The 16453-nt window shown below is 35.8% G+C and overlaps 1 protein-coding gene across 1 annotated transcript in view; it reads left to right on the top strand.

Annotated features, from left to right (window-relative positions):
• The window catches only part of NOP14 (NOP14 nucleolar protein), a 63742-nt gene that overhangs the window by 10922 nt on the left and 36367 nt on the right, over positions 1-16453 (top strand). Inside the window, exons 2-3 of the mRNA XM_072620065.1 lie at positions 12162-12296; positions 12997-13138. Coding sequence (XP_072476166.1) covers positions 12162-12296; positions 12997-13138 — 277 coding nt within the window. The remainder of the gene's footprint in view (positions 1-12161; positions 12297-12996; positions 13139-16453) is intronic.

Genomic DNA, 16453 nt, shown 5'->3' with positions numbered 1-16453 from the left:
ATCAATTGGAAAGAAGAAACAAAGGTGCTTTAAGTGTCTTCAAGGGTCAGAGAGAGAGACGGCAGGACTGGGAGGAAAATTTGTTTTGTTCTTTATGTTCTTAAGAGAGAAAAGGGAAGGGAAAAGGTGGAAGAAGGTTTAAGAGTTACTTTTTCTCATACTCAGAGTATATGAGAAGGCTGTACAGACTTAGGAGAAGAGAGGGGGTAGAGGAAGGATGCACCGTAAAATTCATGCTTACCTGAACTCGACAGAGGAGAATTCTAACACTCTCAAATAGAACTTAGTGTAGAAATACAGTAAACTCAATAGAGGAATGGGTAGGGAAAGGAAAGAAGGGGAGAGAATAGACACAAATAAATCAAAATTCTGCTTTGGAGGGTGGATTGGGTAGGGAAGGAGAGATTGAATGGAAGAAAGAAAGGATAAGAACCAGTGATGGCAGAAGAAAAGAAGAGTACTATAGTGGAAGCAGATCATTTTTGTTGTATTTCACTTGTCTTGATGTTATCTTTGAGGGTATAAGGAAGGAGAACTGAAGAAAAAAATAGAAGATATAATAGAGGAAAATGCACATTTAACAGTGTTACTCATGAGTATGAATTTAGCCCTTTCACTTTTCCTTGAGGAATAACTAAGTACTTTTATCAGTTCTCATCAACGAAAGAAAGAACAGTGAGTTAGGCATGCAATTAAAAAAAACTTAGAAGTGCAACAAATTAAAAAAAACAACTAAACATCAAAAGAGAAATTCTAAAGATCAAAAGAGATTAACAATTTAAAACAAAATATTAATGAAACCATTTAATCAGTAAGTAAAAGTAAGAACTGTTGTGTTTTTTTTTTAAACTAAAAAACTAAACCATTAACTATTCAGGTTGAAAAAAAGAGAGGAAAACCAAATTACCACCATCAAAAGTGGAAAAAGAGAATTCACAGCAAACAATGATATAAATATTATCAGAAAGTATTTTGCCCAGTTACATACCAATAAAATGGATCAATGTTTACAAAAATATAAAATTCCCAGGTTGACAGGGCAAGAATTATAGAATTTTTAAAATTCGATTCCAGAAAAGGAAACTGAACAAGCTTTAAATGAACTCTCCAAAAAAAAATAAAGATAAGATAGATTTTGTTGTTCAGTCATAGCTGACACTTTGTGACCCCATTTGGGGTTTTCTTGGCAAAGACACTGGAGAGGTTTTCTATTTTCTTCTCCAGCTTATTTTACAGATGAAGAAACTGAGGTAAGCAGGATTAAGTGACTTGCTAAGGGTCACATAGCTAATGCATATCTGGAGGCATATTTGAACTCATGTCTTCTGACTCCCACTGCCCTGCATAGCTTCTCTTCTTTGATAGATGGTAGTATTCATCTGAAGCCAAGAGCCAGCACTATATATAATTGATAAGTACTAGAAGTCTTTCTAGTAAGCCCTAGGGTAAAATCATCATTATTTTGTATAGTACCAGAAATACTAGCTATAGCAACAAGCTGAAGGAGTCAGCAGAGGCAAAGAAGAAACAAAATTAGTGATTTTTGCAAATGGCATGATGGTCTGCTTAGAAAACCCTTGAAATTCAACTAAAATCATTTGAAATAACAACTTAAGCAAAGTTGCAAAAGTTAAAATAAGCCCAAATGAATAATTAAATATTTTATATGTTAACGACCCTACCCCTCAAAGAGATAGGAAAAGAAATTCAGTTCAGAATAACTACATAATTTATAAAGTATTTGGAGATTCACCTGCCAGGAGATAATACACTTTATAATTACAACTACGGAACACTTTTTATTTAAAAAAAAACAAAACACCTAAACAATTGGAGAGATAGTGCACTATTCATGTTGGTCCTGATTAATTTGTTTATTCATTGATATGCGAACCAAATCTACCAAAGCATTACTTTAGAGATCTAGAAAAAAATGATAAAATTCATTTGCAAAAATAAAAAGTTATGAACTAAAAGATAAATAATAAAAAAAGGGAAGGAAAGGGACACAGCAATATCAGATTTCAAATTATACTACAATGAAGTAATCATCAAAACAATTTATACTAATTAAGATTATGCCAAAAAATGATGAGTGAAACAGGTCAGGTAATAACAAGATCTTGAAGTAGTTGAACATAATAGCATTGTGTTTGATAAACTGAAAGACACTATTGTAGTAAAGATGCATTATTAAAAACTGCTAAGAAAAATAGACAAACCATAATTGAGATTTAGTCCATCCTCTCATACCATATAATACAATAAGCTCCAAGTAGATATATGACCTATACATAAAATTTTACATAATAAACAAATTAGCATAGCAGGGAAGGTGATAACTTTTACAACTATGGATAGAGAAAGTATGTTTGATCAAGAGTCATAGACAATAAAACAGGCAATTTTGTTGTAGGAAATTGGAAAGGTGCACAAATAAAATCAATGCAATTGAAAGTGAAACAGTTACCTTGGAAAAAATATTTGCAGTATATTTCTCTAAAGTCTGATACTCAAGCTATAAAAAGAAACAATTAAACTATATTAGAACAAAATACATTCCTTAGCAAATGAGAGATTAAAGGATTTGAATAGGCAGTAGTCAAAAGGAAATTCAGGCTATCAAAAAAATTTTTTTAATGTTTCAAATCATTAATAATAAGAGAAAAATTAAAACAACTCTGAGATTTGCACCTTACACCCATCAGATTGATGAAGATGATAAAAAGAGAAATGGCAATTTGAGGGGAGCTGTGGAAGAGCAGGCACATTAATGCCCCATTGCTGGAGCTGGAAACTGGTCCAGCCCTTCTGGAAAGCAATTTGGAGCTATGCTCACAAGGTCATTAAACTATCCTTAGCCTTGGACCCAATAATATCTGTACTAGGCACATGTCACAAAGAGATGAAAGAAAGGAGAAAAGGATGTATTTGTACAAAAACTTTTAGAGTCATTTTGTTGTTTCAGCAACAAAGTGTAAACCGAGGTGGTGCCCGTCAATCAAAAAAATGGCTGAACCACTTAGTGATATTTGTATTTGAATGCTATACAAAATGAAGATGGTTTTAGAAAAACTTAGGAAGACTAATATGCAAAGTAAAGTGAGCAGAACCAGGAGAACAGTTTTTACAGTAAAAGCGGCACTGAAAGACTTAGTAACCGATCAGCATGATCACCCACAATTCCAAAGGACTCATAATGAAATGTACTATCCACCTCCACATAGAGAACTGATGGACTCAGAGTATAGATTTAAATAGTTTCTTTTATTTCTTGCTTTTTGTGGATGGGGAGGAGGGGGAAAAGACATAGCTAATGTGAAATATTTTGCATGTCTAATTGTAACGAGTTTTACTTTTCTTGTCTTCTCAGTGGGTAGGAGAGAGAGAATTTGGAGTTGAAAATACAATAAAATTGAATTTAAACATGGAAGATAAAAGAATGTGTGAGAATCTATCCCATTAAAAATTTTGACAGACTTTCTCTTAGCACATTATGTCATTTTGCTTGTCTGGCAAAGGGTGCAGGGAAGACTAGGGAGCTTGGTGAGTTATGCCAACCATTGAAGGTCAGTACTTTTTTTCCACTTTGTGGTTTTTGAGAGTTGCCTAGAGCACCTAGAGGTTCGAAGATTTGGGCAAAGTCACATAGCCAATTTGTATCAGAGGCAGGACTTGAATTCTAGTCTTTGGGACTTTAAAGCCAGATCTCTATCCACAATGTGCAGGTAGGTGGCACAGTACCCAGAGCCTTGGGCCTGGAGTCAGCAAGTACTTCCCTTCCTGAGTTCAGATCTGGCCTCAGTCACTTACTAGCTGTGTGACCTGGGGCAAGTCACTTAACCCTGTTTGCCTCAGTTTTTTCATCGATCAAATGAGCTGGAGACGGAAAATGGCAAACTATTCCAATGTCTTTGCCAAAAAAAACCCCAAAAAACCCAAATGGGATCATGAAGAGTTTGACATGATTGAAAAACCAGTGACTGAACAACAAATTCTCTCCAGTGTTTATGTGCCATGCTGGCTTTCATTTATTGAGCTGAAACAAAAGCTGTGATATTTGAGGGGACTCCCTTGTAGATCCAGGCATTTCCCCTTTATGAATGTGTCATATCAGCCCACTCAACCTTAACGTGTTTCATTTTTATACACTTTGTCTGGCATTCAGCCACGTCAGTTCAGCTGTTTATTCTCATCACATTATATTCTACTTAATCTAGAATAAGGCATCTGATGTCATGAATGTGCAGGACTTTGTTTCAGGAAGAAACATCAGTGGCTAAAGAAGGAATCTATTTTATATGTTATTGCTTCTTTTCAAATATGCTGTAACCATGAACCACAATTACAGGCTCTTGAACATTCTCAAAACTGGAAGTCTTGTGTGCTAAGGGTCATTTATATTAAATTATTCATGTTGTATTTGTAGGGAACTCAAAACAAGCTACTACCTTTTTGACCTTGTGAAAATCTCTGGGCCTCCTGCTCCCTCATCTGTAAAATGAGAGGGTTGGGCTAGGCTAGCTAATCTCTCAAATCCCTTCCTTATCTAAATCCCGTATTCCTACTTGAGAGGTCAGTGGAAAGAATATAAGATAACCAGGGTCCCTTTATGTGTAATAAAATAAATGTGTAGTGAAGAGGACCTGACATTGTTTTAGCATTCTCTTAGCTCTGTGAATGTCTCCAAGGAGAATCTGTATGACTCAAGAATGTGTAAAGCTTAACATAATGCATATTTCCCACAGACAGCTATAGTGCCTATTCTGGAATTGTATTCTAAATGTTACTGGGTGGTCCATAATTTGAATTTATTAGTCCCAACAAAATTTTAAGCTGTATGTCTGTGGGAAAGAGAGTGCTTGAAAAAATAACTGTTTGAAATTGTGCTAGCCTTTAGCAGGGTCAGACTTCCTGTTAATTTCCAGCCATTTGTTCACAAGGATTACTCTTCTCCTTCTCTTCTCCCCTGTTTGATCATCCCAAACATAGCCATGCTGTTGGTATAGGTCCACTGCTTAAATTTCCCAAGCCATGTCCAGGTATACAAAACAGTTAATATTGGGGTACTCAGGTGCTTATGCTTAGACCCCAATTCCAAAATCACATTTCTCTCTAAAGATCGCATTTCTCCCTAGCCTGTCCCTGGCAGTTTTCTTCCCAGCCCAAGGACAGCCTGCCCTAGCAAAACTTTTATCTCACTTCCTGATACAGTAGCCAGCAACACTTATAGAATTTATTAGTTTGAACCCACTGTTTACTGACTGAACTGGCTGTGTACTAGGTCATAAAGATATTTATTACTCACTGACCTATCATGTGTATCCTAGACTTAGACGTATATATACTCCCTCACAGTTATTAGACATTGATAGAGGCAGCCTGGGTATTTTTTAGATGACTTAGTGACATTTCAGACCTAAAACACACCTCTCTGTACCCCCCCCAACCCCCAGTCTATTTTCCAGTGAACTCTGGGTAAAATACCTGCACAGTAGATGCTTAAAAGTACATATTCCTTTAAGAACTGACCACTTCTTAACCACTCCCTAATCCCATCCTGAATCATCTAGTTAGCATATTTGGCACTGTCTTACTGTAGAATAACCTATATAAACTTTACCTGTACCTCTTTCAAATCTGAGGTTCCCTAAGAACTCTTGCCCACCAAAAAGCATACTAGTCAGTCTTTACCACCTTGACTTCAAGAATACTTGAGTCCACAAATTCATTCCAGACGACCTTCCCCTGTACTCGGGTCTTTGGAGGGAGTCTCAGAATTCCTCACTCCCTTTTTCCCAACCCTCCCCAGTTAAGATTACAAGTCTGATCCAATATCATTTATCAAATTGAGTTTTTAATGTTACTGTACAGTAAACTCTCAATTTTCTTCTCCTTTATTTCCTCCCAACACCTACTATTACTGACTTGAATACTTAGAACAGTAGTATATAGAAAAGGTGGAGGAGAAACACAGAACCAAAAGAAAAACGTGGAAACCGGAGAGGGCTCCTAGGAGTGGCTTTATCAAGCCATTCATTGCCAGCAGGCCAGACCGTGGAAAACGATAGCAGAACTATTATTGTGCTGAGAGCTTGTATTATAAGAAGTTATGCTTTAACTCTTATCCTTTATGAATTCTGAAGCTCTGTTGAAAGTGCCAAAACTTTCAGTGCCAAGTGCAGTGCCAAATACTGCAGGAATATTTATTGAATTATTTCCATCCTTATTGGACGGTGAAGAGAGTAAATTGTCTGGTTTTATTAAAATATTTTAGCCAAAATGCCTTTTTCATATACATACACATTTTGGGAAGAAATCAAGAAAAATGTTTTCCTCACTGGACAGATTTGCTTTTTCTGCTTTGAAACATCAACCACTGCTGACACCATAGCCTTCTCTAAGTAGAATGTGTTTTGTCCTTGCCAGGGCAGACAAAATGCTAAATTAAAGGAGCAGCTAACTTTCTGCCATCATCTGATAACCAGTGGGAAAGAAAACCAGAACTTAGTTAATACTTCAAATGGAGGGGAAAATATTTCCAGGGGTGAGGAACTTGTAGCCCCAAGGCTACATATGGCCCTCAAGGTCCTCAAGTGTGATCTTCTTTTTAAAAGTTTTTTTCCAAATTATTATTTGTTTTCAGTTTCCAACAATCACTTCCATAAGTTCCAAATTTTCTCCTTCCCCAAGATGGCATGCAATCTTACATGGGCTCTACACATACATTCCTGTTAAACACATTTTCACATTAGTCATGTTGCATAGAAGAATTAAAATGAATGGGAGAAACCAAGAGAAAAACAAAACATAACAAGAGACAATAGTCTGCTTCATTCTGCGTTCCAACAGCATAGTTCTTTCTCTGGATGTGGATGGTATTTTGCATCATGAGTCCTTTGGAAATGTTTTAGGTCCTTGCATTACTGTAAAGGGCTAAGTCTATCAAAAACTGTCCTCATACACTGTGGCTGTTACTATGTAAAATATTCTCCTGGCTCTGTTCACTTCATTTAGCATCAGTTCATATAAATCCAGATTTTTCTGAAGTCCTCCTGTTTGTCATTTTTTTTAAAAATTAATTTATTAGTTTTGAGTTTTCTACAATCACTTCTATATATCTTAGAATTTTCCCCCTCCCTTCTTTTCTTCCCCCCTACCCTCCCCGAGACATAGTGCAGTCTTATATAGGTTCTTCACTTCTACATTCTTATTAAATACAGTTTCACCTTAGTCATGTTGCATAGAAGAATTAAAATGAATGGGAGAAACCGTAAAAACAAAGCAAACATAACACAAGAGAAAATGGTCTGCTTCATTCTGCAATCCAGTTCCATAGTTCTTTCTCTGGATGTGGAAGGCATTTTGCCTCAAGAGTCCATTGGGAATTTTTTAGATCCTTGCATTGCTGTGAAGGGCTCAGTCTACCAGAAAATTTCCTCGCACACTGTGCTTGTTGCTGTGTACAAAGTTCCCCGGTTCTGCTTCCTTCACTCAGCATCAGTTCTTAGAAGTCTTTGTAGCCCTCTCTGAAGTCTTCCTGTTCATCATTTCTTGTAACGCAACAGTATTCCATTACATTCATATACTACAACTTGTTCAGCCATTCCCCAATTGATGGGTATCCCCTAGATTTCCAGTTCTTGGCCACCATGAAAAGAACGGCTATAAATATTTTTGTACATGTGAGTCCTTTTCCCATTTTTATGATCTCTTTGGGATACAGCCCTAGAAGTGATATTGCTGGGTCAAAGGGTATGCACATTTTTATAGCCTTTTGGACATGGTTCCAAATTGCTTTGCAGAATGATTGGATCAGCTCATACTTCCACTAACAGTGAATTAGTATTTCAACTCTCTCACATCTTCTCCAACATTTATCATTTTCCTTTTTATCACGTTAGGCAATCTGATAGGTGTGATGTGGTACCTCAGAGTTGTTTTGATTTGCATTTCTGTAATAGTGATTTAGAGCATTTTTTCATATGACTATAGATAGCTTTAATTTCTTTCTGTAAAAATTGTCTGTTCATATCCTTTGACCATTTATCAATTGGGGAATGGCTTGTATTCTTATAAATTTGACACAGTTCTCTATATATTTTAGAAATGAGGCCTTTATCACAGACACTAATTGAAAAATTTCTTTCCTAGTTTTCTGCTTCCCTTCTAATCTTGGTTGCATTGGTTTTGTTTGTGCAAAAACTTTTCGATTTAATGTAATCAAAGTTCTCCATTTTGCATTTCATAATGTTCTCTATCTCTTGTTTGGTCATACTTCCTCCATTCTCCATAAGTCTGATAAATAAACTCTTCCTTGCTCCCCTAGTTTGTTTATAGTTATCAGTCTTTATACCTCGATCATGTACCCATTTGGACTTTATTCTGCTATATGGTGTTAGGTGTTGATCTATGCCCAGTTTCCTCCACTCTAGAGTGGCCCTTTGACTGAATCTAAACTTCCTTTGTTCTGTGAAGATTGGGTTCATTCAAAGGGCTGCACTTGAGGACCTAAAGGGCCACATGTAACCTCGAGACCACACGTTCCCCACCCCTGATCTGGGTTGTTCTCACACATTCACATGTAATCTTATTGCTGCTAATCATTTTTCAAGAATAAGAGAAACTGAAAAAGGAAGAGGAAAATGTTAGAGGATCTAAAGTTTGAATAGCCTTGCCACTAGTTGCTTTATAACTATTGTTGAGTCACTGTTCTTTACTAAATGGGAGTGAGATCTCAAAGATTAATAAAGGCTGGTGAGATAGTAAATACAAGACCTGCATGTTCAAATAATTATCTTTTCCCACCTCCAAACATTTCTTTTTACAGTGAAATAAAGAAAATGAAAGAAAAATTGTAAGGGAAGAGTTCTCTAAGTGTAGTGTACCACATTCATCTTTAAGTATTACTGAATTAACTTACAAATTATCTGTACCTAAAATAACAGATTACTTATTGTATGTTATCATTTGTAAAGTTGTGTTTTTAACTAATTGTTCTCTGTAGGTTTTCTGTAAACTAACCCCTGAATAATGGAGTCATTTCCTGGCCTGGAGTCAGGAAGACCTGAGTTCAAATGTGGCCTCAGACACTTATAGCTGTGTGTCCCTGGGCACACAGCCATCCATTTGATTCAGGTTTTTCAAATGTAAAATAAGAGTAATAATAACATCTAACTCTCAGAGTTGTGAAGAACAAACTGATAATATTTGTAAAGCAAAGCCATAATTATAATTTTAATATGATAATTATTGTAGGCATAATTGTAAATATAATAGAAACATTATTTTAGTTTTGAGCTGTTGCAGATCAAAACCCCTTTGCCTCAGAAGACGTCTACATGAGTTTTCTTGGCCAAAACTTTCATTCCCCTTAGCCAATATTCTATTTATGATTCTTTCCAAACTTAGAAAGATTGGGCCCATATGAGAAACTTTACTGGATTGGTGTTGGGCCTGCCAGAGCATAAAGTACTTTGGTATATCTTTCAAAAACACATGATCCTCTCTTATACCTATATGAGGCTTTGAAGATAGGTATTTTGGAGAGGAAAAATCTCTTGGAAAATACTGTTGGTCTTAGATTCTAAGACTTAGAGAATAATCACATTACTTCTTAGGATCATATATTTAGAATCAAAAGTCTCATTAGAAGCCATCATGTCCACTACCCTATCTTATTTATAATAGATGAGGAAATCTTGGAATCCTAGATTTGAGGTTCTGTAACTTATGCCTGAAGAATATTTCATTCTACAGCATACCCGGCAAATGATCAAGCCTTTTATTGAAGACTTCCAGTGAGCAGGAACCCACAACCTCCTAATATATTCCATTTACTTTTGGATAACTTTTAGTTAAGAGGCTTTCCCTTACATTAGCTTAAATGTAAGTCATTCTCCAATTGATAAATGATCAAAGGATATGAACAGGCAGTTTTCGGATGAAGAAATTAAAGTTATCTATAGTTATATGAAAAAATGCTCTAAATCATTGTTGAGTAGAGAAATGCAAATTAAAACAGCTCTGCGGTACCACCCCACCCTTATTAGATTGGCTAATATGACAGAAAAGGAAAATGATAAATGGTGGAGAAGATGTGGGATTTGGGACACTAATGCATTGTTGGTGGAGTTGTGAACTAACAGTCATTCTAGAGAGCAATTTGAAACTCTAGCCAAAGGGCAATCAAGCTGGGTACCCCTTGATCCAGCAGTACCACTAGTAGGTCTGTACTGCAAAGAGATCATTAAAAAGAGAAGAGGACACACATGTACAAAAATATTTATAGCAGCTCTTTTTGTGGTGGCAAAGAAATGGAAATTGAGGAGATACCCATCAAGTGGGAAATGGTTGAACAAGTTGTGGAATATGAATGTGCTGTAAGAAAGGATGAAAAGTAGATTCAGAAAAACCTGGAAAGACTTCTATGAACTGATGCTGAATGAAGTGAGCTGAACCAAGAGAACATGGTATACAGTAACGACAGCATTGTACAGTGATCAACTGTGATAGACTTGGCTCTTCTCAGCATTACAATGATTCAGGACAATTAATTCCAAAAGACTCATGATGAAAAATGCTATCTACATCCAGAGAAAGAACTATGGAATCTGACCAGAGTATACAGACCAGTATAGATCAGAGCACACCATTTTCACTTTTTTGTGGTGTTCACCTTTTGTTGTTTTTTCTTATACAACATGACTAATGTGGAAATATGTTTAACGTGGTTGCACATGTATAACCTATATATATCAGACTGCTTGCCATCTGGGGGAGAGGAAGGAGGGAGGAAAATTTAGAAAAAAATCTTATAAAAAATGAATGTTGAAAACTATCTTTACATGTAATTTGAAAAAATAAAATTCTGTTTTAAAAAATTTAAATTTACCCCTTTAACTAGCCCATTGTTCATAGGTCTTCTCTTGGGGGCCAAACAGAAAAAAATCTAATTCCTATTCTATGTATCAGCTCTTCAAATACTTGAATGCTATGATCTTGCCCCCAAAGTCTTCTTTTCTCTAGGCTAAACATATCCAGTTTCTTCAGCTAATCCTTATATTTATAATTACAAAACACTTTTCATATAAATAAAGTAAAATACGAACTATTGGAAAAATATTAATTGTTCATGGTTAGGCCAAGCCAATATAGTAAAAATGACACTTCTAACTAATCTGCCATACCAATCAAACAGCCAAAATATTATTTTATAGAGCTAGAAAAAAAACCATGCCTAATAAATGCTTTATTCATTCATTCATCTGCAAATTTTATGATCATCCCAACTATACCTTTATCTGAGTGATTGATAAAAATGTCAAATATCACAGAACCAAGCATAACCCCATCTGTTTATTCCCAGCACATATAAAAGCCAAGTGCAACCTATGATCAGTATTATTTTTCTGTTGTTTTTTTCTTGTCACAGAAATCTCATGTAACAGATCGTATTTGAGGGCAGCATGTATTTGTACCAATATGGTCAGTTCTCCCTTTATCGTTGAAAGGATCTAAACATTCCATTTTTTCCAAATAAAGCAAGCCTAATGTAAACACATTACTAGTTTTAGCTGCCACAGCTAAAAAAGCAGGTCAGTGTATTTGGTTTGTCTACTTTACAGCTCACCACCTTCCTCCCTTTAGCTCTGTGAGCATCCCACTGACAAAACTAGCTGATTTGCTGATTTCTTTTCCTATCTGAAGATGGAGTACTAGTGGTTCCGTTTCCCCCATTTAAAAAATGCTGGCATTGATCTTGAGAAACAGATGAACATACTGAAAGAATCATTGAATTTGGAGAGAAAACCTGGGTTTCAGCTCCAAGCTAATACTACTCAATTGGTTAGCTCTGTAACTATATATGTCATTTAATTTCTTAAATCTTATGCCTTTTCATCTATATAATGGGAATAATCACTCTATTTACCATAAAGAGTTGTTCTGTAGCTCAAATGAAATTATATATTCATTTGTAATTCACTAAACAATCATCTATCATCGGGAGGAGAAGCCTTGTTTGAACTCTATTATATGAAGCATTATACTATATGGAAAAAAACCTAAGAGTCAGATTGTACATTGCAGCACACATTGTTTTGACTGACCCTTTTGTCTTTGAAAATTGTTTTTAATTTGTTTTGTGTTTTGTTTTTCAGCGTACACAAACCCTATTAAAAGAGTACAAAGAGAGGGACAAGTCTAATGTATTTACAGATAAACGCTTTGGGGAATACAATACTAAAATAAGTCCAGAGGAAAAGATGATGAAGAGGTTTGCTCTAGAACGACAGGTATGGAAAATGAGCGTTGTAGGGGATGGTTGAGTGTGGATTTGAGGGGTTATTTTTTGGTTTTTTATTTCTGATCTGCCATTTTATATAACCAGTGAAGACAGTCAGCTTGTTTTGTTCTCACTGTTCATTAAATATGCTTACCATTTAAGCATTTCATTATCCCTGGCTTAGGACTGGCTACTTCATATTTGACACCTCTTATACCTCCTAGACCCCTTATAGAATGAAGCTTAGTAAATATTAATCGTATGGATAAATGTCCTTTCCAAAACAAATATTATCTCTGCCTACCTGACTGTTTTGGATCCCCTGCTACCTTTAGTGCTGTTGACTGAAACTATGGTTTCATTTTATGGTGGCATGCCTAAAACTCTTTCATGAATTTGTTTCTTGGAATAGACCTGGGCTATGAAAATGTTTCTAATTTGTCCATTAAAATAAAAATTCCTCTTCTCTGAGTAATGGTATATTTCTGTAGAATTACTTTATTGACCAAAAATAAACTTGTCCATTGGTTGGAGAGAGAAGGACACAGAACAGAATAAACTTTGTAAAAAACAAAACAAAAAACCCCTAGATGTGTAATTATGAAAAGTAAGTGTTTGTTACTGTTTTGTTGAATGAACTTTAGCAGACTACCACAAACTACTGTGGAAAATGTTAGGTAACTAATTCATGCTAGTTTCTGTTCTTCTAGCGTAACAATGAAAAGAAAAGCATTTATAATCTCAATGAAGATGAAGAATTAACTCATTATGGCCAGTCTTTGGCAGATATTGAAAAATTCAATGACATTGTTGATAGTGACAGTGACACTGAAGAAAGAGGGACATTATCTGGTAAGAATAGTAGAAATGTTATCACCTTATTCTAAGTTTTCTTCACATTAAATTGATATACTGTTGTCCTTTTCCTTTCTGTTCTTAAAAGTAAATCACGACCTGTTGAAAAAACGCAGATGAACAAAAAAGATAAGTTAAGAAGTAATAACAATCACAGACCTAGAAGTGACCTTTTAGATACCTAGTCCCCTTAATTTTGTAGATGAAGCAAAGGGATAAACCCCAGAGATAGAGAAACTCGTCCAAGGTCAATGCCAGAACCGGCACCAGAACTGGAATACTCTTTCTGCTCTACTTTCAGTGCTTAACCCTGTGCTCTTTAACCTTTTCATTAGTGACTTAGATAATAAAGGCGTAGGTTTAAATTACCCCCAGGCATAGATTAACAATTTGTAAATATCAGAAAGCTTCAAGAAAGAGCTGACACGCTGAGTCAAGATCCGAAAAGATCTCATTGGACAAGAATACTTGGCCAACCTGAACAGGATAAAGTTAGAAAGTTCTACACCTGAGGAGAGAAAGCAGTTCCTCGGCTTCAGAACAGGAGACATGAATATGTTACCCTTCAAACATGTGATTTGTGATTTTGCTGTAAACCACACCATCATCATCGTTATAATAATAATCTGTAGCAGTTTCATTCTCCACTGAGATATTTCTCTGCTGCTGCATCATGGTATAGAAGTGACTTAGGGTTCTTATATATGAGGGGTTGGCATACTGTGGCCCAAGAGCCAGATCTAATCCTGCCAACTGTTCTGTGTGGTCTATGAGCTCAGAACGGTTTTTACGGTTTTAAATAAAGTTATAAAAACCATTCTTATCTTGCAGGCCGTATAAAAACAAGTAGTGGGGTGGATGTGGCCATCAGGCCATATGTAGTTTGCTCATTCTTGTCATAGACTATTCTATAGAAAGCTGAAAGAATGAGCCTTTTGATATACATCGTGTCTGTCTTCTGAGAACTGGGCTATGTGACTTCAGAAAGCTAATCAAAAGATTGGTCACCAAAGGATACATCTTTTTAGCCTAACAGCTAATGAAGGGCATCTACCAATGTGGTGAAAGTGCTACAGTCTTTATCAATACGAAGGACTACCTATTCCCTGCAAAATAACCATTTCTTTGAGGTAATAACAATTACATAGTATGTTTAATCTTTGCATGCTTTTTTTAACCAGCAAACTTAAAAGCAAATTTCTTTGAGAAGTGATGCCAGTCCCTGGATTTTTTTAAAAGGATGAAACCTAAGAAATTAAATGTTTTGCTTTTCTTTGTAAAAAGAAATTAGAAATCAGGTCTTTCTACATCTTCAGGCCTCTGGTTTTGAAATTAGAGTAACATAATTAGGAATTGGGTTTTAGTTTTCATTGACTGCAGGTCAGAGTTTGTCAGCTTTTGCAAAATCTTGAGAACAATGCAACACAAAGCTGAAAGATGTAATTTGGGCAGGGATGTGTCATTTTTTTCCTTAAGCATATGGAAACCCAAGAAATATAAAGCATTGAACTGCCCTTTGATAATTGGATTAATCATTGGGGAAAAAAAGGAATTGAAGGAACATGTAGTTTAAAACCAGCTGTTCTGTATAAGAACACTGGGAGGTAAAAAGCATGACTCTTAGGCAACATTGTTGTCAAATTATTCTGCCAGATGCTGGGTGATTTTTAAAGAAAAATGGTCACCATTTTATTTTCCCTTTCTCTTTTCAACTTCACATTGTTTCAGATCATTTTATGGCTGTTCAGCAATAAACTTCATCGCTTTGGTCCTCCATTTTGCCCATATGATTTACCAGATAGTGCTGAAGATCGCACCCTCCCCCCCACTGGGCTCATTGCCTTTTTGTATGGGAAGCTAGAATACTAGTCTAATGGGAATAAAAATATATGAATGTTTCTTATAATTTTGTTTGGCAGATAAGTTCTGTTTTAACTTTTTTAGTAATAGATTTACCTCCTTCACTTTTTCTGTAGTTGAAGTTATACACAAAACAATTGGTCTTGCATTTTCCGAACTTTAAGCCTTATGATTTCTGACATTGACCTGAACTCCGAGCTGGATGTTTTGGGAAATTTTTGAGTGAAGTTTATTATAGCAGCCATCTGATTATGTGAGAGTGAGAAGGGAGGCATGTAATTTTTACGCAATGATTTAAAATGATATTTTAGGACATGTATGAATAAAAAATGGCAAAGTTTCAAAATTGAATCTTTCCATAGTCTTATACATCAATTAAAAAACAATTTAGTTGATGAGGGGGGAAGGAAACAAGTAGAAGTAGAAATGACAGACAGTTTTTTGGATATCAATTATGGAATTTTGTAGCCATCTGAAATTTTGACTAGAATTAAATAATTTCCTTGTGGATTATTTGTTGCCTTTTGTAGAACTAGGAAGTTTTGACAGCACACAGCTTGTATTGTATGTGTTCATCTATGTTTTGTCATTAATGTCTTGGAATGTTTGACCTTGCCTAATTTTCCCCATCTGGTGTCTTAAAGGTTGTATAGCATCCAAATGCCCTCCAGGCAAAATCAAACCCTCCTAGCGTGTGCCAGCAAAACTACAGATCAGAACGTTCCTACATCTTGTACCCTTGTACCCCCTAGTGACTCTAAATAAGTTGGTTCTAGACCACTCTAAACATCCCTTAACCAATTAATGCCTTCAAGGCAGCTTCTAACAACCTATCTGTGCTGGCCTTTGAATCAGGAGAGATGGGGATCTGTGTTATACTCATGACATTTAGCATGAGCATGTCTCTTAAATTCACTGAGATTCATTTTCCTCGTCTGTAAAATGGTGTTAAATAACTGTTGTGGCCTCTGCCTCAGAGGATGACAGTGTGGAAATGTCAGTCCTATTGTGAAGAGGATATGTCTGGGTCTCTCACAGCAATCTGTACCATCTGGGTTGTGCTGCGCAGGTTTCTTTTCTCTCCCCAATCATTTTGGAGCTTTCTGCCTGTAAAATAGCAGTGTTTTCTATGACAGAGAACTGAGAAAACTAATTGTGACTCTGTTTTTTTGAGAAAGAAAAGTTCAGAGAACACTAAATTTAGTGTTTGAATCCCAGCTGTTTCTTCTACTTTTGTGACCTTAAAAAAATAAATTCCCCCTCTTGGCCTCAGTTTACTCATCTGTAAAAAAAGAAGAGAGTAGACTCATCTCTAAGAACGTTTCAAGTTCTAAGTTCTGTAATCCTGCTAACTTGAAAGAATTTGGAAATCTCTCAGAATCATTATATCTTGTTTATTTCAAGAGTATTTGGCAGTGTATTTTTTTCTTAAAAAAAAACTTAATAGCCATT

This window comes from Notamacropus eugenii, chromosome 6 (assembly GCF_028372415.1).
Source record: "Notamacropus eugenii isolate mMacEug1 chromosome 6, mMacEug1.pri_v2, whole genome shotgun sequence".
Classification (NCBI taxonomy): domain Eukaryota; kingdom Metazoa; phylum Chordata; class Mammalia; order Diprotodontia; family Macropodidae; genus Notamacropus; species Notamacropus eugenii.
This window is presented reverse-complemented; position numbering and strand designations above follow the sequence as displayed.